General features: G+C 41.7%; 1 protein-coding gene and 1 long non-coding RNA gene across 5 annotated transcripts in view; one reads left to right on the top strand and one right to left on the bottom strand.

Moving 5' to 3' along the window:
* pax5 (paired box 5) overlaps positions 1-14,321 on the top strand; it is a 44,793-nt gene extending 30,472 nt beyond the window's left edge. For all 4 annotated transcript variants that reach the window (XM_042097750.1, XM_042097727.1, XM_042097742.1 and 1 more), the window contains exons 8-11: positions 1,251-1,352; positions 4,865-4,951; positions 5,628-5,714; positions 9,021-14,321. In XM_042097750.1, coding sequence (XP_041953684.1) covers positions 1,251-1,352; positions 4,865-4,951; positions 5,628-5,714; positions 9,021-9,103 — 359 coding nt within the window. In that variant the 3' untranslated portion in view covers positions 9,104-14,321. The remainder of the gene's footprint in view (positions 1-1,250; positions 1,353-4,864; positions 4,952-5,627; positions 5,715-9,020) is intronic.
* On the bottom strand, positions 12,338-23,960 carry LOC121713337. The gene is made up of 3 exons (XR_006032800.1): positions 23,896-23,960; positions 12,741-12,824; positions 12,338-12,463 (listed from the first exon to the last, which is right to left on the bottom strand). It is a non-coding gene; the product is annotated as an uncharacterized LOC121713337 (long non-coding RNA).
* Positions 23,961-24,221: the final 261 nt, after the last annotated feature.

The following is a 24,221-nucleotide window of genomic DNA, read 5'->3' as shown; positions in this document are numbered from 1 at the left end:
TCTGAAGTTCCTAGATCAGGGGTCGGCAACCTTTTTTGCCTGGAGAGCCACTTTTACCAAATGTATTTTTTTTTATCTCTTTTTAGTTACTTTCATTCAATAGAGGATTTTTTAATAAATGTTCTACTAATTTTAAAAGTAATGTGCAAGTAACTTGAAATGTAAAGTGGAATGACAGAAGTATAGGCCTTAGGCTTCCCATGTAGGCTAAACACCACCCCCTATTTTCCCAGTGTCCTTTGGTATGCAAAGTAACATCATAGTTAACAACACAACACAATTTTCGTTGACATGTCATTGGCGAAATTGAACATTAGGCCTACCAGAGATTAGATTTGGTGATGGCCTTGGAGTCTGGCTGGCTCATATTCAGTGAGGTGAAGTTTCATGCAAGAATTGAGGCTGTCATCATTTAAGGGCAACTCCACGCAAAACTGTCATATATCCATAACGCCAACTAAATACCATGGCATTGTGTTGGCGTTATGGATGTGACAGTTTTGCACGGAATTGCCCTTAAACGTGAGCGCAGGTTTGTCTTTATATTTTTCATATGTGAGAGATTTCTCACATGCAAGTGGAATAGGGTTAACACAGCAATACTAACTCGTTGCAGTGTGCGATATATAACGGGCAGTTCATTTCGCGTTTTCAGAATCAGTCTTCGGATGGAAACTTTCCCATTTCAGCCCGCTTGTGTTCGCGCTCGCAAACTGTGGTCGCTGACGTTTCCTTTTTGACATTTTCCTTATCTAGCCTACAGCAAGCGCACACATCAACAATTACAATTAAAGTGTTCTCGTTGACTGAAATGGAGGGAAATCGGTGATTTTGTTTGATATTGACATGGCAACAAACCGCAAATGTAACAATATTGTGCAGGCTACGGTTACGGAGTCAATTGAGGTGGAAAGTTATATAAATTACTCAGATGGACCTACAATACATTTTGAAAATGAACGAACTAAAATAAAATACATTTTAATTAAATACTCATTAATTATTTTGAAAAGCTGAGCCGCATCAGAGGGATCAAAGAGCCGCATGCGGCTCCGGAGCCGCGGGGTTGCCAACCCCTGTCCTAGATGATATTTGCCTTTGCCCCAAAAATGCCTGTTTATCAGTATCCTCCTGAATTTCCTGCCAATGGTGCATGTATCACATGAGCAGAGTGAGGCCATTTTAGGCTTTACTTGGTGTGTTTGTACACTTTCTTTGAGCAGAGGAAACTCATGTTTGTCTGGTTGCAGGTCGTGACCTTGCCAGCACCACACTGCCTGGGTACCCCCCTCACGTCCCTCCGGCTGGGCAAGGCAGCTACTCAGCCCCCTCATTAAGTGGCATGGTGCCTGGTGAGTGAGCATGCACACATATATATACACACACACACACACACACACACACACACACACACACACACACACACACACACACACACACACACACACAAAGTGAGAAAGAGAGAGTTAAGAGGCAGTTATAAAGTGATAGATTGAGGCAGATGATGATCGAAAGTGATAGAGAACTCACAACAATGAATAGAGTGGTAGATATATAGAGAGAGAGGGAGAGAGAGAGAGACAGTGGTTTCCCCAATGGGGAGAGGTGTCCATTTGAACTGTGTACCTTTCATTTAAAGCTCCTGATGGAATAGGATGAGGTGTGTGTGTGTGTGTGTGTGTGTGTGTGTGTGCTTGTGTGCGTGTGTGCGTGTGTGTGTGTGTGTGTGTGTGTGTGTGTGTGTTCAAGAATGTGCTCAATCAAGAGCTCCCTCACCCAGCTTTAGAGCAACTCTCCAGATCCAAATCAGATAGCCAAGACTTAGGCGATTCTTTCTTTCTCTCTTTTGCTCTCTCTCTCTCTCTCCGTCCCTCCTGTCCCTTCTTTATCTGTCTTCTTTCTTCCTCATTGTCTCTCTTCTAATCCCTTGACTCTGAAGGTCCCTGTCTCCCACACTCTCTCTTCCTCTCCTCCTCTGTCTCTCCTCCTCCTCCTCCTCCTCCTGCTTTTCTCTCACCTCTTTACTCCCTTTATTCTCTGGTTAAATCCCAGTGGGGGGGTGTCTCTGCCACTTCCTCCTCTCCCCTGTCTGCGCCAGGTTGACAGGATTCCCAGGGGGTAATGTGCATGCATGCATGTGTGTGTGTGTGTGTGTGTGTGTGTGTGTGTGTGTGTGTGTGTGTGTGTGTGTGTGTGAGAGTGAGGATGTCTGTGAGTGTGTGTGCATGTCGCAGTAGCACAGCTGTCCCTTCTCAACATCAGTAATTTGTTTTTAATGAGAATCACCGCTGACCCCTGACTAATGCATTCATTCTCTGCCTCTTCTTTTCTTTCAATCTCTCTCTCTTACACTCTTCCTTTCTTTCTTTCAATCTCTTACACTCCTCCTTTCTTTCTTTCAATCTCTTAATCTCCTCCTTTCTTTCAGTCTCTCTCTTACTCTCTTCCTTTCTTTCCATCTCTCTCTTACTCTCTTCTTTTCTTTCAATCTCTCTCTTACTATCTTCCTTTCTTTCCATCTCTCTCTTACTCTCTTCCTTTCTTTCAATCTCTCTCTCTTTCAGTCTCTCTCTTCCTCTTTTCCTCTCTTTCAGTCTCTCTCTTCCTCTGTTCCTTTCTTTCAATCTCTTACTCTCTTCCTTTCTTTCAATCTCTCTCTTACTCTCTTTCTTTCTTTCTTGTTCTCTCCTTCGCTCACACACAAAAGCATGAAGGCACCAGCACTCTACTCTCACATGTGCACACACAACACTGACTTGTGCACACATTTGCATTTGCATTATGCATGTCATCAACTGTACCCACTCACACACGTATCTCCTTCCACTCTTTATATGCAGAAGCTGATAACTTTTACTTGATAAGGTTTTCCATTTGCCATTTACAGTGTTTATGGACTTATGGAATATATACAATATCCCATATATTTGATCATACTTCTTAATATGCAGTAACCACCAACAAATCCAAAAGTATAAACTATCCAGATAGATAGATAGATAGATAGATAGATAGATAGATAGATAGATACTTTATTGATCCCCAAGGGGGAAATTCAGGACTCCATAACTAATTGTGGAAATCCATAACTAATTGTGGCATGTACATTTTAAGTTTAATTTAACATAACCTGCACTAGCACACTAAAGCACAACATAACCTGCATTAAAGCACAGTTTAATTGTTTAAATGTCTTAATTAAAGTAGAATGTTTACAACCCTCTGCAGCCTGCAGGGGTTTGTGCCGGTGTTGTACACACATAGGACATGATAAACATCAAGGCATGTGAGGAAAACAACAGACCAAAACATAAGGAATAACAAAGACCTTAAAAGAGAGGTGTCAGAAAAGAGGAAGATTCAAGCTAACCCTGCTAACAAATCCCCTAACGCTTTTGTAGGGTGGGTGTGCATTTACCAGGGCCATGGCTGTCATTGTGTGTGTGTGTGTGTGTGCGTGTGCGTGTGCGTGTGTGTGTGTGTGTGTGTGTCGACGGGATGTGACTCTCAGGGGTTGTGTAGGAAGTGTCTCTGGAAAGGAGGTGTAACCTTGTCTCTGGCTGGCAGCGCAAGCGCCCCGGTGTTTTCCCAAAGATTTGACAAGCATTTGTGACCTTGACACAGAGTGCCTCACAAGGGGACCCCCTCTCTATCTGTCAAACACACACACACACACACACACACACACACACACACACACACACACACACAGATTTCTCCTCAGAATAACCTGACGTGCGGCAGTCACCACAGAGATGAAATGACAAGGGGGGAAGCATTAGAGCTCAGGGAGGTAGCCGCAGCAGCCACCCCACCTGACAAAGCACTGAAGGTTACTGGGGTAACTCTGCAGGGGCCACTCATGCTATGTGTTTGTTCCACACCCTCGGCTGTCCTCCTCCACGTTATGTGCTCCGTTGCTGCACGCTGCTTTGTGCTCCCCCTCCTGTTGTGTGAGCTGTAGGAGGCATGATGGTGGTTAGAGTGGAAGGAAAGGTGAGGGGAGGAATGGGTTAGATGGGGAGTTGAAAGGGATGAGCGTAGAAGAGATAAAAGTGGAAGTGGACCGGCGATTACATCTGGTCATGAGAGACGCACGTACAGTGGACATGTCAGGCAAACCAACAGTAGTGTTGTGTGTTAGCTAGAGTCCTTTTTTGTTCTCGGGGATAGGCCACATCCAACCTTGTGTTTGTTCTCGGGGATAGGCCACATCCAACCTTGTTTTTGTTCTCGGGGATAGGCCACATCCAACCTTGTTTTTGGTTCACTGTCCCCTTTACCTCATCATACCCCCACGTTCTCCCCTCTCTCCTTGTCTACCTCTCCTCCTGTATTAGATCTCTGTTTCCCTCTTTCCCTCCCTCTTTACTGTCCCCCACTCTCCTTCTCTTGCGGCAGGGGGGCTGACACATGGAAAGGGGGAGCACAAGAGCGATGAAGCAGAACCGACAGAGCAGGAGAGACGGAGGGGAGGGAGAGAGGGAGGGAGGGAACGAGTGGTCTGGGGCTTCAGGGTTTGTGACAGTCAGCATAGGGAGAGTCCTCCCCAGGGAGAACTGGAGTGTTTGGAGGGGGAGAGAGAGAAAGAGAAAAGTAGACATACTTTTGATGGGTCAAGTGGCTTCAAGAGATACAACCCCATTATGTGAAGGTATGGAAAACGCAACAAGAGAAAGAAAGGGATAAGGATGGGGCAGAACATGCCTTCTAGGTTCCACATCTATTAAAACACGCAAAACAAAAACCCACAAACTGATTAACATTGACAGAAACTCATACAGATTGTAATGCACAGACCAAGAGGAATATCTGAGACTGTATATCTCAATGTGTACTCAGCCTTTTATTGTTGTTTTCATAGGGGGTGACTTTTCAGGCGGTCCGTACTCTCATCCTCAGTATTCCACATATAATGAGTCCTGGAGATTCCCAAACCCGAGTCTGTTAGGTAAGTCAGCAACAGACACACAACAATGAGCAAATGACTTGCTGTAGATATGCATAACTCACTCTGTAAGAATAGACAATCACTGAAAATAGTCATCACTTCAGAAACTTGAAATAAAATTTGACACTGGTTTTCCTAAAAGTCAACAACTACTCTCATTGAACACATTTCACAATCCCAATTGTTTCTGTTATATGAAAAACAAGTCCATTCACACAGTCATCCATCTTTTCTATAATGTGCAGGTAGGAGCACTTACTATAAATATTCATCCAACATCCAATGTTGAGGACTGCATTTTTTGGCATTTCTGGAGTTGTTTGTGTGTGTGTGTGTGTGTGTGTGTGTGTGTGTGTGTGTGTGTGTATAGAGGTGTGTGTGTGCGTGAGTGCATGTGTGTGTTTGTTCTTGTTATTAGTATGAGGAGTGTGCAGGTGTGTGTGTGTGTGTGTGTGTGTGTGTGTGTGTGTGTGTGTGAGAGAGAGAGAGAGAGAGAGAGAACCCATGGATGACTGCATGTGTGTGTGTGTGTGTGTGTGTGTGTGTGTGTGTGTGTGTGCATGTGTGTGTGTGTGTTTGTTTGTTTGTTTGTGTGTGTGTTTGTGTATTTGTGTGTGTGTATGCTTGCCTGGGCGTGTGTAATCTGACCAGTGCTGTATATGTTTTGGCTCTGCAGTGCTGCAGCAGGACTACGGATCTCTTCTGGGCTCTGACATGGCCTGCAGCTCCGGGCTGTTCACCAGCCAGACCACACAGATCACAGGTATGTCTGCTGTCTGCTGTCTGTTGGGTGGGGGTGGGGGGTGGGGGGTGGAGGGGACTCACGTCCCTAACTGCACTGTAGTGTCTGACCATAACAAAAAGCAACATCATACCGTTAGTGCCAGCGGTGTGCTACTGGAATCCGGCCATTGAGTTTCCTACCAATCTTAGAATAGGGTGAATATATTACACATGTTGGACAGTAACAAAAACAGCAACAGAATTACAAATCCCAGTTAATGGTAAAATCATGTAATAGTTAGAGGACGTTTTCTCTTTTTGGTCCTTCAGTAGCATCTTATTGATCGAAATCAATATTGTGAAGTGAAATCTCACCTGTTTCTCCTGGGACACCCTTAAGAGAAATAAGGCGAGATAAGAATAGTCTGAGAAAAACAGGATTTTGAGATATAGGTTTAACTTAAATTGGGCTTAGGCTATGACAAGAGGAAGGCTATTCCACAACTGAGAAATGTTTGAGACAATACATTTCCCTTTTGCACATTTGTTGATATTTGCACCAAACACCAAACAAAACACCAGAGAGTGAAACCAGTCCCCCACCCACCTCAAACTAGAGGGGCAGCCGTGGCCCACTGGTTAGCACTCTGGACTTGTAACCGGAGGGTTGCCGGTTCGAGCCCCGACCAGTGGGCCGCGGCTGAAGTGCCCTTGAGCAAGGCACCTAACCCGTCAATGCTCCCCGAGCATTGTAGCAGGCAGCTCATTGCGCCGGGATTAGTGTGTGCTTCACCTCATGGTGTGTTCACTGTGTGCTGTTTGTGTTTCACTAATTCACCGATTGGGTTAAATGCAGAGACCAAATTTCCCTCACGGGATCAAAAAAGTATATATACTTATAACTCCCGTCCCCCCTTTTCGGTGATTGGCTTTTGTTATGGTCAGGGCTGTGTACAAAGACCAGGCTTATACAGGGTACTCACAGAATGGACAGGACTGTGTACAAAGACCAGGCTTATACAGGGTACTCACAGAATGGACAGGGAGAGAATCAGGAGGAGATATTCGCTGAATGTAACAAAAAATGTTAAGGGTTAGAAATCGCTTAGAATCACTTACAGTACCTTAAATGGATAGGAAGAGCATACACAGCTAACAATAAAAGTCCCTAATCTTACTATGGTAGTGGCCAATGGCAGTCTAAACCTCTGACATACAGTACTTCATTCTTAAAGAACTGCGTGTTGAACTTGAATGGTGTTGAACTTTAGCTGGTCATGATCACATAACTGTAACTCATTCTATTTGAATGTTTTTATGGGCTCTTGCGTTCCTTCAGAGCATAAATGTATCTCTGGAACATCTTCTCAATTCTGGTGTTTGGCCTCATAGGACTCCCTGTGTCCTCCATGTAATGTGCTGCTCTCACCTCTCATTGGTCCATTCTCATCATCACTTCTCTACTCTCTCCCCCTCCTCTTCCTGTTCTTGGCCTTAATGAAGAAAAATGATGTGCTTCTGCTTTGCTGTGATACTTAAAAGCCTTTTCATCTAAAGAGACCCATAGGCGGTAAACACCAAGATGCTATGATCAAGATTAATCTTTGTGTTTGCGTGAAAATATGTGTGTGTTTGTTGTGTGTGTGAGTGTGTGTGTGTGTGTGTGTGAGAGATACATTGCAAATGGCCAGCTCAAGCTGAGAGACAGTGAAAGAGAATTACAAATGGCACCTGGATCATTGTAAACTAAGATAGCCCAGGTCAATAAAATGATATCATTATCCCACTCTGCTGTAACACATCTCCACATCCCTAACTCACCATCCTCAATGACTCCCTTCCTCCTCCGCATCACAGACAGGGCACAGTTTCATTCAAAAAATCCATCACCAGTAAAATACTGTACACTGAAACTGTCTGATTTGCACTGCTCCTAAAACCACAGCACAGGGGGGAATTATCACACATGTAACTTGTTTTGTGTGATAATTGGCTGCTGAGTCAATACTGCATGCATTCAACATTGCTGTGCTGACAAAAGTGAAGTAAAATGATCTGGAACTAAACTTAAATGCTTTTGGAATTGGAAGATGAATGCAATGTAATTTTCTCACAGATCTGTGCATTTGTTATCCTTTTTTAAAAAACTGCAAAAGCTTAACAGAGTGAATAATTATTTGAAGTATGCTTATTGTGGTGAGCAGGTGTTCTTCCATCAGAAAAGAAAATCAGATGTTATTATCTCCGTAGTTGCTCCTAGGCAACAATAAGATTACAGTTTTTCTCAGTCGCTTTGGTGCATTTCTCAAATCATATAGAACATGTGCACAACAGTTAGTGCATTTCTCAAAACAATTAGTACAAACTGCACCACATAGCAGAAAACCTGCAAAATGCGTATCTTGCTCAAAATGCTTAGTTTATGCCTCAAAAGCAAATATGGAGGCCATTGAAATGGTTAGTGCAATCAAAATGACAAGTCATGATGCCATTGTTTATGTAAAGATAGTCAAACTGTTTTGTTTTGTTGTCAATATGACAGTTTACTCTGTAAGTATTTACAGTAATGCGCAAGGCAGCACTATTTTCTATTTCAAAACTGCAAAGTTATACATTATTGTGTGTGGAGGGGGTTGATTGCAAGATAGTGGATATGTTTCAATGTTTTTTTCTGTTGACAAGACATTGTGACAAAAACAAAGGTTTTTACGACATTGTGCAAATGAAAAATGACCAATATACAGTAAAACACCCCTTGGTCAGCTGTGCACCACTGTACATCTTTCTATACATCCTGACGTTCCTGTCTGTCAAGTCACATACATTATGCTAGACAGATTATGACAACTAGTTATGACAGCCAGTCCAACACATTTACTGTACATGTAATGACACAAGCGATGAAATAAGGCCAATTTGTTTTATGGGGTAGGACTATTCAACAGGGAACCAGTATAGTGCATTTTGACCAACATGCCATTGATTAGCAAGTGAAACGTACTTACTTAATGTACTTGAGAGCTTTATTATTTGTTCAAGATGGGGAGAAGCTGCTTTAATGATGTGCACAAGTGATATGATTATTGAGAATTACAATTCTGATCTGAGAACTATGTACTAAAAGTACATAGCCTGTGATGAGAACTTAGACTTAGACCTATTTGGGCTGCTTAGACTATGATATTTTATCAGACAAGATAGATATGATTTTATGATAAAGTGGCTCACTTCATTGTTAGGAGAAGTATATGTAATTGAATTGATATAAATGAAAGCATAATGACAGTCACATCTGCAGTATGTATTGAATTGATCCATCAGTAATATGGTCTTCTCCTCTTCCTAGGGTCTCCATACTACTACAGTGCTGCCACAAGAGGTGCAGGCCCTGCTGCCACAGCTACTGCCAGCTCCTATGACCGCCATTAACTGCCAGTGAGGAGAATGAGGAGGAGGAGGAGGAAGAGGAGGGATTGAGGGTGATAACACCAGCGTTACTCCAGGAGTACAGAGGATTGGAGAGGAGAGAGAGAGGAGAGTGAAGACACTGTTTGTACGTCCAAACTTACTTCTATGCCATTCTTCATGTTCTGCCTATAGCCTATAGCTCCATTCATGACTTTGTGCTGCCATGTTGAAAGGGTGAGAAACGCAGATGTTTCTTTGCTCTGCATCTTTCTCTCTTCCTCTGGTCTTTCAGCCTTTTGCATTGACCTCCCTGAGATGTGAACTCTGGGGTTTTAGTCTAAATAATAATGAATCTTTCATTGCAAACTCCTCCAGCGTTCAGTCATTGTTTTGTTTACAGTAGAGCCTTTATTACTTGAGTTAAGTAATGAATTGAAGAAGCCCTGAAAAAGGTTTATGATTGATTTTGTACTTTTGTCATGTCTTTTTATTTGATGTGTTGGGAAAAGAAAATTGCAAAATGTTCTGTATAGTTTACAACATAAGGAGAGCTGAGTTTTGATTTGGCTGAATGGACAATCTACCACTGGCTAGATTTAGGTTCACTCCCACTCGGGCAGTGATAATGGGGATGATGTGTTCATTGTCTCATCCATGACATAATAGCAACTGCGGTGCCTGTTCTTTAGTTTGTCAAAACGTGCATTTTTAAAACTCTTTACTTTTGTTCATTAATTCCAATCTTCCCGCTCTTTCCTTTTGTTGTTGTTTTGTAATATACTCTTTAAAAGAATATATGTTTGAGTGGTTGTTCATATATTTTTCTCAGGTTAGTAAACTGGCACTATTGAAAAGACAGCCTATAGACTTGATTAATTCTGATTCCAAGCTGAGAGAGAGGGAAGGTCATCACTGAATGCAAATTTAGAGTGCCTATGAAATGAAAGCACAACATCAGTACAAATCCTAAACGGAGACGTCAGCATGGACTACAGCGGAATGCTGAACTTCTTCCTCTCGATGTCTACCCAGTTTTCATCTGAAAGGCATGCTTTCCAGAGTGTGCTTGAAAGTCTAACACACTCATATGGGATATACAATAGCATAGGTGTACATTATGTGAAACATGTTCGTGTGTGTTTATGTGTGACTTTCTAATGCTGCACACACACGTAGCAATTTAGGTACAATAATCACCCACACGAAGCACAGTAAACACATCCGGCCAGTAAATAGTGTACAGACACATCTCCCTCTCCCTGTGTACATAGAGGTGATCGGTGTGTGATGTGTATATGTGTGTGTATGCTGGACCTACGACCCAGCCCTCATATTGGGAATGTTGAAATAATTTAAAGATATTTATTGCTGGAGAGGCAGACTAATATATATGCTCTATAGGAGACTTGTTGCCAGTATCCAGTGCCAGTGGCTACATTTGAGCACTGCTCAGTTTTTAAAGGAATAACAGACTCTCATCAGACTTAGCCAGGGTTTGGTAGTGTGTTGTCAAAAGACGTGCCAGTCTCAGCCCCTGTACCCATTCCCAATGACGTTATCAAGCAGACTTACTAGACGTGAAATCATTGTGTGACAAAAACCTCCCCAAAGAAACTGACTCTCCTATAAAGCACAATGACACAATGAGTCAACACTGTTTGTTTTTTTTCAATCAATCAACATTTCTATTTCTCTCTTTTTTATAACACTCTCTCTCTCTCTTTCTCTTCTTCAAGTACGTGTACTTTATTTCTGAGTAACTCCTTTCATCTGCAATGCGCTGAGACAATGCACGAAGTGGTGGAGGCCTTACCAAACCCTTTCTGTGTGTCAAAACTGTGTGTCAAAACTGTGAGTGTCTACCACTGTGTGTGTGTGTGTGTGTGTACAATTGATGCTGTACAGTATCCATTTCCAACAAAATATCCCCAATCAGAATTGATTGAGAATTCATATTTATTGTAGATGCTAGTGAATGAACACAGAGAAAATGGTGTGATTTATTTAGCTATTGTCCACCCGTGTAAAAACCTTTTTATGTCCGTTTGTTTTTGATACGCTGTGGTCTGCTCAGAGTAGCTTTGAACTGAAGGAGTACTGTGTAGTTTCAATAGCCAATCAGAAGCACCAAAACTGCAATGGAAAGGTTAACAAAAGAAGAGGAAAATAAAAATATATGAGTATATCTTCAGAAAGTGTTAGTTTGATTATTAATCTGTAAAGTAGTTATAGAATGACTTCTTGTGTTTGTAGGCCTAAGTTGCTGCTTGGGCAACTCTAAAGAAACCCTTAATAAAAAATTCACCATAGTGCTACTGGTGAACTTTGTCCTTATCTAACCTTGTAGTTTGAGGCATTATGAACCTGAGGTGCACCAGCTGATATTAAGGACAGTGCCTTTATTTTTTCTACTGAGTCATCCAGTCTTGACCATGTGTCCCTAAAGCAACTGTCTACTCTGTCTACAGAAGGTCACTTATCTATAGACCAATCAATGCCGAGTGAACCACAGCAAACTAATTTGAATTCACAGGATTTAGTATTTCTCTCTTACAAACCAAGGAAACCAGGTTGTTTAAAAGCCTAAACATATGTACACAAGATATTTATATGTTGTCATTATCAAGTTATCATGATATTAATTGGATGCCGTTCAGTTAGTATATCACCACATTTTAGTGGAATGATTAGATGTTGAACAAAGGCATGACTAGGGCCTACCACAGCTAAGATCTGGCCATATACACAATCAAAAAAACAATAATTCTTAAATCTACCCTTGTCTCCAAAATATACACATTTGTATGACCACTTGTACAACTCAACTATCCCACATTAATATACTATATACCTTAGAATATCTGACAAATATCTTTGCAGACCATGTAGAATTATCAATGAGGTTACCAATGCCATTGAGAAGACCTTATTGGTTGAATAAGGTAGATGTGACTATCATTGGCTTAGATACTTGGCTTGAAACGGACAGCGGTGATTAGCACCCGCCCCTCAGACACTCCCCCACTCGGTTCCTTTGTCCTCTGTGGGTCACGAGTCCCCCCTCCGTTCCCTCAGGGGGAATCAAACCTGCTGTGCCATCAAAACCCAACCTTGCCCTGCCTCACCCCCATCACTCTCTCTCATTCACTCTATCTTAATCTCATCAGAGCGCCAGCCTCTGTTCTCTCCTCACCTCTCACGTCTGCCATTTCACATCCAGAGGAACTGTTCCATTGATCACATTTCTTGGAAGGGGGGGGGGGGGGAGGGGGTCTCTCTTTGCCAATCGGAGGCAAAGGTGCTATTCCCACTACTCCACTTCCTTGGTTAATGCCGGTGATGTCATCTCAATGGCAAAGGAATGTCCTCTTCCTTGATACCCTGTAAAGTCATGTTTGATGTTTGTGCAGAAAGCAAAATCATCATTTCATTGACAAATGGAATATGATATTTGACATCATTATTTAACAATTCTTATCTACATATGTCATATACGTATATTTTCAATGATCCTTGTATTTGGCCAGATGTTCTTGCATGCCTAAGGCAATGTACATTTCCTATTTTATGACGCACTAAATTCCTGTGGGGAAATTTGTACCACAGTGTGCTAAACTTTACAAACGGAAAGTAATTTATAAGAATTTCTAAAGCATACTTTTATACTGAGGTTTGCCCTCAATTGAAGCTCAGCAAGCAATTCTCCCAGTCTGACCATCATGTAGCAATTGAGTCCCTCCACCTAGGTTGGAGGGGCACATAAAAAATAACAAAATCAAAGCAAATATATAAATAAACAAGCTTTCATGAACAATCAATCAAAGTACCTGTTTGCAAGCTTCTCATTGACAGTCAGTGTCTGTATATGAAAATATTATATTTGTCAGCTTCTAGACAAATGGTTCAAAAAGAGTTTGAGGTCAGATTCAAGATTAAGGTGAAAATCTACAGCATGTCAAATAGACTCAAATAGACTGCGCTGGTTGCTGGGCATAACATAAGTGCCATTACTAATTTCCATTTAGTTGTATTTAGACACACAGACTGTACTGCAACCTGTACAGAGACCCTCTTCAGAGGATCCCCCCTGAGTGCAACATCTGATCTACCCCTGGATGAGGATTAACAGATCAGAGACTGATCAGTCTACAGGAACACTTTCTGGTCCCAAAATAAACATGCAAATATGTCTGCCATTATAGCGAGGGCTTTACTGTCTTAAACTCTGTAGTTACCCTCTACGACTCCTAATATTTTGAAATGACATGCTCATCTGCCAAGGGTTCCAAAAGCAAAAGAAAAGTGTGAGTATTTGGTAATGACCTTATAGTGGCCTTTTGCATACAATCTGAGAATCCGTGTGGATTACAACACTCCTTCACCCCTTGGTGTTGGTATTCTTTCTTTTCTACTTTCTTTTTTTAACAAACAGTGAAGTTTTTGGTATATTAGTGGTTTGAAAAGTGGAAATAGTGCATTATTGCCAAGAGAATTTTAACAAATTACAGAAATAAACAACATATCTACTGTATAGCATCCACCAAAGCCTGACATGGCCATTTAACAAATTCAGTACAAGTAAAAAGCTAAAATCAACTAACCAATAATGCCAGGTGTCAAATGCAGAAATGCCTTCAAACAGATGGAGGAATGAAGAAACTATAAAATAAACAGGAGTAAATGAAAGAATGCTTCTTCGAGAATTGTGTATGTTTTTTATTCAATTTTCTAGTGGTTATGAAAAAGAAAAAAAATCATTGGTGTGTTTTTGCTCTCTTGTGTGTTGTGTCTTGTCTTAATATTTGAATGTATCGACTGCAGTGCCAATTTGCCAAAGATACCATTTCCTTTGAGTTCATTTTAAATTTCTTTGTTCATTTTTAGTTTATGTTTCTGGGATTTATTTTTTTTCACACATGGTAAACAATTGTGACTTTGATATTATGCTTTTAATTTTTGTAAGCTTATTGTTACTGTTAATATTCTTCTTGTTATTATTACTGTTGTTGATGATAATTATTATGGTTTGTCACGTTTACAGGATGGCATCTCTCCACAGCTCTGTTCAGAGCAGGGCGTGTTGACTAATCAGTGTATGTGCATCTGTCCCCCAGAGTGACTGTCCCCCAGTGAATTATCTTTCTCTGTACTTGTCAAGTGAATCTTAAGGAGTAATTATTTGTAAATATTTACCATAATTTTATTGGTTCTCCAGAATAAAAGTAATTTTTTAAGTTCACAGAGATTCGTGTAGTTATTTTAATATGCTTTTATGCTCCACCACCACACTAGCTTTTGATTTTGGATCTAGTGTCACTTGCTTCATCATGACATCATTGAATGTCTTGTTAGACATCAGTCTGTAGAGTCTGGAGTGTCACACCATATGAAAATAAATATCAGAAGGTGACTAAATTCCCTTGTATCTTCCTGTTAAGCTTGACTTGAACACTGCCCCATAGGAGCCAGACGTTGAAACACATTTCTTGCCATAGAAAGATCATTGCATTCTTCCCCCAAAAAATAACCAAAGTTATAAGTACTTTATGAGTTATTTGGTGTTAGTGATTCTTATCCTGAGCACAATAGACTTATTGCTATTCAAACAATAATTGTGTAAGCTCTAATTATGGCATTCTACATTTTTGAACTTTAGAACTGTTGTCTGAAATTCAACATGTTCATAATTTTTGTTCCTATACACATGTACACAGGCAATGGGCCTTCCAAATCATGCACGCACGCACGCACACACACATGCACGCACGCCTCACACACACACATGCTCACTAGTTTTGGACCAAATGTTTGCCTTAAATTAAGCTTATTGATTTTGTGGGGTTTTGTGTTGCAGAATCTGAGCCATTAGAAGGTGACAAACATCACTTTGTTCTGAATAATGTAGAGACAACAGGTGAAGAACACATGCAACTATAAAGCAAATCATTTCAGTCATCATAATCCCCAGTGCAAAGGTTACAGTTCATATGGGTTGTGTGAGTTTATGGTGTGGAATGAGCAGATAGTGGCAACAAACACAATCACCCAAAGGACTTGCTGAGACTTCACTAATGGGGAGACGTTGGTGTTTTAGCCAGCTGGTGAGGATGACACACGTGGGAAGAGCAGCTAAATTGAACAGATTAACAGCAGAAAGAAGTCTGACTTGGACCTGACACAATGCAATGTCTCATCACAATGATGATGAAAGTGTATAGTTTTGAACTGTGTGTAAAACTGCCACAGCATTCACCATAAACATCCGACTTGTTTACAAATCTCTCTAATATCCCTCAAACACAAACGGAACATATTTCCCCACTAAGGAGTTATATTGATGTGAGACAGCAGATACAGTATTGAGTGGTGTAAACCTGGGGCATACAACCCTCCTTTGACCAAACTAGCGTCCAACTGCACTGCGACAGCCCTGTGCCTGCTGCCCTGTGCCCTGTGCCCTGCCCTGCGTCTTCATCCTCAGAGACAGATTGATCTGCTGGCCGGCCCTGGGGCCCCCTCAGCCCCCTGCCTCGCTGCAGGAGAACGACCCAGGCCTTGGCAGGGCTCTTGGCTTGTGGCCCAGGCCTTGGGGAGCAGGGGTGAAAAGGACATGATAATGGACCACTAGCAGCAACACAACTCTCATACACCATACATACATGAAAAACAGTTCACACCCAGCTTGATACATGAGCAGCCCCAGCCAGTGTTTGGATGGGTGCCAGGGTTTCCAAACACACACATGCACACTCCCTCTGCTCTGGGTCTTTGCCCAGACTCCCAGGTTGGTAGCGCTGTGCAGACAGACGATAGTGCCAGTGTTTCAGTGCGTGCCCAGTCAAGTGTGGCACAGCCTGTGGCATAGCGAGGGTAGTCCGCAGAGTTTGGGTCAGTGCCCACTACATGTCACCTGCCGATGGCATAAACTGATGGGTGGAGGGGGGAGGGGAGGGCTGCCTGCCCCTGGAGATGACCAGAGGAGGACAGTGGGCAAAAGGAAGCAGCAGTGGTGGGTATTCTGGTGCATATTCATCATTTAAAGACCATACAGATGTTCAGATGGTGTCTTCCAGCTATTTACAGTACTGGCATTTACAGACATTATTTTACATGGGCTTTTGGTGGTATTCTTTGTAGTGATATTTCATTATGGCTGGCACTGCCAGACAGCACAGACTCCGATTCTCCACAGGGGTTGGTAAACAATGAAGACTACAGCTAATGAACACACATGCTGGTGAGACAGTAGAGGTGCTCAGAAACGTCAAGAGGTTTGAGGTTTATGAGGTTTATGATAAAACTCCACAAGAAGGAAGGAATTCTTTTCTGTAGATCAATTAATTCTGTATTTTAAAGTGACTAGTGTAGGTCATTCAGTTCATCTCTCAAGGTCTTGCACACAAAGTTGACTAAGACCAATCTACTATCAATGTATTTATTAATTATAACTAACTTTTATCCTCTGCCTCTGCTTACATGTCTGATGGAGAAAGAAGAAGACAACTGTAGTTAGAGGGCAGGAAGTCATACAAATTAGCGTCACTCACAGCAATACCGATTTTAGCCTGTGTGCCTTTATGTATGTATGTGCACACACACACACACACACACACACACACACACACACACACACACACACACACACACACACACACACACACACACACACACACACACACACACACAATAAATATGTTCTCATACAGCATCAGGGTAATTGCTCAAGGGGGTCTAGAGAAGAGGGCAGAGAGTCAAAGAGTTAAAAAACAAATGGCAAACATGATATGTATATGTTCATAACCGATGTGCATCAACACATGTGCATTAACATGGTAAATATAAAAATACTGTTTTCACAAAACACACGCGCACACACACGCACGCGCACACACACACACCCACACACACACACACAGCACTCTTCTTACCAGAGACCTGAGGAGCAAGAGAGGTTCTCTTGAGACAGAACATCAAACTTTAATTACTTTCAAAAAGAATGGGAGAGAGAGGAGAAAAGTGGAAGAGAGAGAAAGTTTTTCCTTCCAGCACATGGACATCTGAAACACTAAATATGGCCCCACAGCCTTATTAAATGATTCAATAATTTGTTGAAGCTCACATACCAGTTAAATAAAATAATTTATTCATAGCCTATTTTTGTTAGTGGTTGTATTCTGTGTAAACACAGTAATTACTAAAACAATTCCCTTGTGGAAATTGCAGTAAATCGCAAGAGACAATTTCTCACGTTGAGCACACAAATGCGTGTGTCGTTTATTTTATAGGAAAAACACTGGCGCTGTCCAGCAACAAAACAGGCATGGGGCTACACGTCATCACACATTTATAACATTTAAAGGGCCAGCGATCCCTGAACTGTCATACTTACATGAAGTAACTACAGAAAGAACAAAGTGCTGCGTTTAATACGAATGGTGTGTAGAACCACACTTAAAGGTACACCAGGCAACATTTTCGTGTTAATTAATCATCTTCTTAAGTCGGTATATGGTTAAATGACTCATTACAGGGCGAATGAAGACTCTCTCGCCCGCCCCTACTGCCTGTAGGAAGAATATCCCACTTGCAAGTTCAGTGTATCGTACCCTCCGACCGTAGCAGGATCAGTTTTACATCCTGCATCCACAGCACAGAGGCAGGCTAACGAAACGCTAGCGATTGTTGCAAAGGTGTGTATAATGGCAGAGCCGGCGAAGAAGGAGCGAAAATTCTTGACGGAAGATGCAAAGAAAAGGAAAAGAGCTTCAGACCGAGCGAGGGGGAGTTTCGTAGAGAAAAAGCATCAGGCTTGCCTGGTGTCCCTTTAATAACAAAGGTGAATTATGCATGTCACATTCATTACACCCTCTTGGTTTACACATGGATTTAAGCTTATGGGCACTCCTGAATCCCTTATTTTGAGTCATATAAGCCATATTATGAGGGTTTTTTTTCAGTGAATTTCCGTCAACGATTCTCGGGACACTGAAAGACTGGGCTGCACCGGACCCACCAAAAGGAGGGTAGGCTGGATACAGTCTTCTGTGAATATCTCGAGAACCATACGGCCTAGGACGACCAACTTTTTTTCACATATGTTGGTCTCAAGGGGCCATGTCAATCCATCCCGGATGCCTAGGATGACCAAATTATTTTGTATGTTGGTCTCCACGGGTCATGTCAACACATTCCATATCCACTCATTTGAGGTACAGTATAGCGCCACCTAGTTAGAAATGAACAGAGGTGGAAAAAGTACGAAAATATTGTACTCAAGTAAAAGTACCAATACCTTGATGAAATATTACTCAAGTACAAGTTAAAATACCGATCTGAAAATGTACTTAAGTAAAAGTAAAAAGTAGTTCATTTAAAATGTACTTTAAGTAAAAGTTACTTAGTTACTTTTTTTTGGGGGGGGGGGGGGGGTACCAGAAAAAACAGTTTTACCAAAGACTTTCTAATGAGGAGATACAGCACTCAAAAAATCCTCCATAGTAATGCATGGGGTTAGTTTGTAACGCCAGTTGTCTACAAATATCACAACCCTTCCGCGGCAAAACGTCGACACGTGAATACATTGAGCCAATCATGTGGTGTGTAGTAAAATACATTGAGCCAATCATGTGGTGTGCTGTGAAGACATTGTGCCAATTATCTGTTGTGATCTCGCTGCTGGAGCAAGATTGGTGTCGTGAAGCCTTACGCACACGCATTTCTGCCGAAATAGATGCACGATAAGTGCTCAAAAAGTGTTGCAATATGGCCGCCGAGTGGAGGTACTTGCCTGAAAAGGACTTTGGTCCTAGCTCGAGTTGCTGCAGCCAGCAGCTAAGGCTCCCAGTGTGTAGTGCTGTAGCTGCAGTAACTCAAGCTAGGTAAAACCGATTGTTCCAGTTTTGTTCATACCGACAGTACTCGGTGACGTTGAGAAATGGAGATCTATGTGAAAAATCACCGGATTTCTCCTTTAAGTTTGAGCAGTAGTTGATTTTCAAAGTTAGTTGCACTCATCCTTGGGTCGCTTTGCAGTGAACAGTAATCCAGCACAACTGAAAAGCCCCTCACAGGCAGCTGAGGCAGGCAGGCCAATGTTGAGTTGCAGAGAGTTTTTTTTATATTTGGAAACAAGCAGAAGGTTCAGCAGATTAAAGGGCGTCGAACTGGGGGGGAGAGTGGGAAGTATAGGGCCGCAATGGAGGAGAGGGCCCTTGAAAAGTGGAATACGGGGGGTACAACATTTTCACCAGGCATTAGTAATAGCTCAGGTAATCCACACATAAAAAATCCAAACAACTCCATAAGTAGAGTCATGTGTAATGAAGTGGAATAATACAGGGAAAAAGTATTGATCAAGCTAAGAAAAAGCACTAAGGCAAGGAAAGGGAAGGAACGAGCTGGGAATCTGTAAGTAGTTAGAGAGCAGTTATCCTTTCTATCTGTGCAAATTAATATAAGCTTGGTTAGTAGCCTATACATATTGATGGGCTATAAAAAGGTTTTTCATTACCAAGGTGTCACACAAGAAACATTTCATGATGGATAAAAGCAAAAAGCTCTCCCAAGACCTTTGCAACCTTATTGTTCCAAAACATATCAATGAAACTGATTACAGATGCATTTCAAAACTTCAGAATCTTCAGTAAGCAGCATGGGAGCCATTATCTGCAAGTGGAAGAAACATCACTGCATCATCAACCGGCCATGCACAGGATCTCCTTGCAATATTTCTGACCAGGGAGTCAGAAGGATAGTCAATTCCAAGAGCCAAAGACCACTCGGAGAAAGCTCCAGAAAGACTTGAAGGCAGCCAATTCAATTAAATTCAATTAAACTGTTCTGGAAGTAACTAAAGATCAGGATGCACAAGAGGGACCCCTGGAATCTGTTTAGAACAATGGGCCAAAATCACACCTGATGCACTAATAAGTTTTGTCATACAGGAAATGTCTTGAAGCTGTCTTTACAAACAAAGGCTTTTCCACAAAGTATTGAAGAAATTTCAGTAGGCACGTTCAATACTTTTTTCCTGTGTCATTCCAGTTTAATACACATAACTCTTACAGTATGTTTGGATTTTTTATATGTGTGTTAATATAATGTGTGGTGAAAAGTTCAAATAGACTCACTGGAAGTTTGGGCTAATTACTGAAAAAAAAAAATAAGCATTCAATACTTATTTCCACCACTTTCCATCACTTTCAGAAAGACTGCATAGCGCCAGCTTGATTCATGTCCTGTTGTAGGCTACATGCTGATCCTTATCACTAGGCTAGTGGTTTAGGGCGCGATTTTTTTTCTCTCCCTTTCTGTTTTCGTTAGTCTTAACTTTTTTTTTTACTCAAGTAACGGATGGGATTTTTTTTATGTAGCGAAGTACAATACTTCACTCAAAATGTAATCAAGTAAAATTTAAAATACCGATTTTATAAACTACTTAAAAAATACAGAAAAACTACTCAATACAGTAACGTGAGTAAATGTATTTCGTTACTTTCCACCTCTGGAAATGAAAAGGCAAAAGTGAGGCAGTGTAATTGCAGGTATCTTTGGCTGACACACTCACACACACAGGCACGCACACACACACACAAACACACCTACACGCATACATACGCACTCACACACACACACACACACCGACACACGCGCACACACACACACACACACACATGCAAGCAGGCACACAGACACACACACACTCACAAGCAAACCCACACACACACACACACACAAACACACAGAAGCACACATATACACAAAAACACACACACATATACACACACTATGCACACACTCATTTATATACACAAAAGTAGGGTATGGAGATGGAGACAAATTGACAAGTGTGATTTATTTTTGCGGAGAGAATGTGCAGGACTGGGCAGCGGTCATATTTTGTACCGCTTTGCGGTACATCTCATTTAAATAGTTTCTATTCTGTCTTTCTAAAAATTCTTTCTTTCACTGTTTTCAAGCATAACCGAGTCTTTGGATTTATCAAACATGCAGATCAAATGAAAACAATCTGAATGAATTTGTAATAAACTGTATCATTTAAAAAAGGTGGTGAACAAGTTGAACTTCTCAAAGAATTGCCACTCAATGTTCTCACACATGTTTTCACACAATTGTCATGGGGTGCTTTCCATTAGATAATTTCTCAATGCATGTCAAACCAAGCTATTAGGCTAACTGAAATAAAACCATGCCAATCTCTATGAATGGTGAAGGGTATGTGATGATGTGGGGCTATTTTAATTCCAAAGGCCTGGGGAACTTTATCAGGATGCATAGTATCCTGGATCCAAGAAATAACTGGCCTTTAAAAATAAACATCCGCCTGCCTCTATGGGAATTTAACATAGGGGTGTACTTACTTATGCCCCCTGTATTTTAAGAAAGACCATTTATTTATTTACGATACATTATTCATTCACAAAAATAATGATGTCCTTAAAGGTAGAATTTTTCCTAATTTAGGCATTAAGATCAATTTCCAAAATATATTTTTTTATTCCTCTTTTAAGTCAACTTCAGCATATGTACAGGGTATGTAAACTTATGAGCACAACTGTAGACATATTATCTCCTGAACCTACACAGAAATGTTCATAGAGCTAATCATGTTTTTTTAAATCATGAAATGTTGCTTTCACCCAATACAGTGGATGCTGTAAACCTATGTGTTCTTGTTCGATTTGTTCTTGTTTTTCTTTGATAATCATATTTATTTACACATTTAGGTTTAGTAGGTTTAGTTTGCTTGGTGCAGTTTAGTTTAGGTTTAGTAGGTTTAGTTTGCTTGGTGCAGTTTAGTTTAGGTTTAGTACAGTAGGTTTAGTTTGTGGTGCTTGGAGCAGTGGCACATGTAGGGCACAGTTGTTGGCCTGCTTTATGTGAGTACCAGGTAGACTCATCAGGTAGCGCATTCTACTGTAACCGACAGAGTGGAAGCCTGCGGTTGTGCATTGAGGTGAAGATGTGGTAAGAACAGGGTGGACGGAACACTGGACACTGTAGCATACTTGTTTTGTGTCGGTGCTGCGGTTTCATACACCATTACACTCATCAGCGGCCACAAAGCTCCACAGTTCTCTCACTCTCTTCCTCTCTGTTTACACAGAGGCTCACTTTTAAACATGATACACTGTGGGTGAAATGGTCAATTCACACTGCATTTTAGAGGACTCGAAAAGAGCCCAAAATCCAACCAATTCTGCCTTGACGTCTGTGATCAAACTGTGCTGAAAGACTGATCTAAACAAGGGTAAAGACATTTGTTTTAAAGTATATTTTAATTGGAGTGAGCAGCACGTTTTTCCATCCAACCCCAGCATCAACTGCTTAGCACAGCTGGGCATATGAAAAACAAGCAAACAGAACTCAAAGCTGAAGATCAGGTCAAGTGAGTTCATCAAGTCCCAGTCCTGGATAACAATGTCCCCATGATGATGCATGGTGGTGGCACCATCATGCCATGCCATTGCATCTGGGCAGGCTCTTAAAGACAATTTGTCTCATACATCTCAGGTGGCACATAACCTTGGACTGACCCAGGACAGACATTCACCTTACAGCATGGCCACACTTAGCTAGGCCACAGGTGGCTCTGTTTTCATAATGGGATATTATTATTATTATGTGACTTCATGGAGAAACATGAAACATGTAAAAAGTGACGGTGTCAAAGTCATGTGTTCACTGTATGAGAATCTCTACCCTGTCATGTAATGGTCTATGTGTGTGCTAGAATGTAATTGGAATATTTCAGACTTGATGAACTAATAGGAAACTAATGCCAAATATGTTAGACCACCCCAAAACCACCACCACCACCACCACACACACACACACACACACACACACACACACACACACGCACACTTTCTCGTGGTGCTTGTAAAACTGACACTCAAGAGGGCCAAAAAAATAAAGCGGGAGAAAAAGAGGAGAATGAACTGACAGGGTTTCACCCAGCACTCTCTCCCCCTCCCTCTTCTCCTTCTCCCACTGGGTTTGTCTCTCAACATCGTGCCATGATGAATGGCCCTGTCTAAAGAAACTCACCCAAGACCCAATTAGAGAGGAGAGAGAAAGGGTGAGAGAGAGAGAGAGAGAAACAGAGTGCAGGAACATGAGCAGTAAAGGGTTTAAAAAAATTAGCTCTTCCTCCTACCACCTTCTTGAAGTGTTTACACTTTCATCTGACTCTTGTACTGACCTCTTTTACCCCTCCAACACAGACAGAGAGAAAGAGAGAATGAGAGAGAGAGAAAAAGAGAGAGAGAAAAGCAGAGATTGGAATCCTTTGTGAAATGGATCGGGAGGTTGTTTGGCAGTGAAGAGCATTCTTATTTTTTATTTATTAACTTTTTTTCTTCTCTCCTCTCTCCGCTCAATTTCCTCAGGGGTTTTGTCATTTTGTTGTGTTTGTTCTCGGTGTACAAGAGGGATTTCAGTGTGTGTGTGTGTGTTTATCGGTGGACTGTCACTCTTGTGGGACAGAGACACTCAGAGGGCTCAGACTCTTAACCTCGTCAGCTGATCTTGAGAGTGTTGTGACAGGAAGGACACACACGCAGCCAGACACCACGACCTGCTCCCTCTTCCCACACACACACACCCACACCCACACCCACACACACACACACACAGAGAGACACACACACAGAGAGACACACACACGCAACCCCCCTCACAAACACATCTCTCCCTCCGGCTCCACAGCGCTGCATGTCTCCATGCCACATGCTTGCTCCCTCAGCTCTCCACCTCTCCCATCACAGACCTCTGTCTCTCCACCCACGCACCTTTCTCCTTCTGTCTGCTCCGTCCCTCCAACCCCTGGCACCTTGTTTTGTCCACTCTGCTGTTCTTTGTCTTTTGGGGCGGCGCACTGAGAGAATGACAAAAATGAGAACTGGAGGTAGCATAGCAGACGTGCAGGACAATACAACACACTTCTCTTTAATATGAGACATGTAACGCAGAAGCACATTCATACAAAACAAAGGGTCAACCATGCCAAAGGTGACTCATGAAATATCTGGAAATATCTGGTAAATGTTTAGTGGACACTGCCAGGCAGTACCTACAGAGACGTTACCATCTATTTTGCGAGACCCAAAATATTATG

Source organism: Alosa sapidissima, chromosome 1 (assembly GCF_018492685.1).
Source record: "Alosa sapidissima isolate fAloSap1 chromosome 1, fAloSap1.pri, whole genome shotgun sequence".
Taxonomy (NCBI): domain Eukaryota; kingdom Metazoa; phylum Chordata; class Actinopteri; order Clupeiformes; family Clupeidae; genus Alosa; species Alosa sapidissima.
Note: the sequence above shows the minus strand (reverse complement) of the source record. Positions and strands in the feature narration are given on the sequence as shown.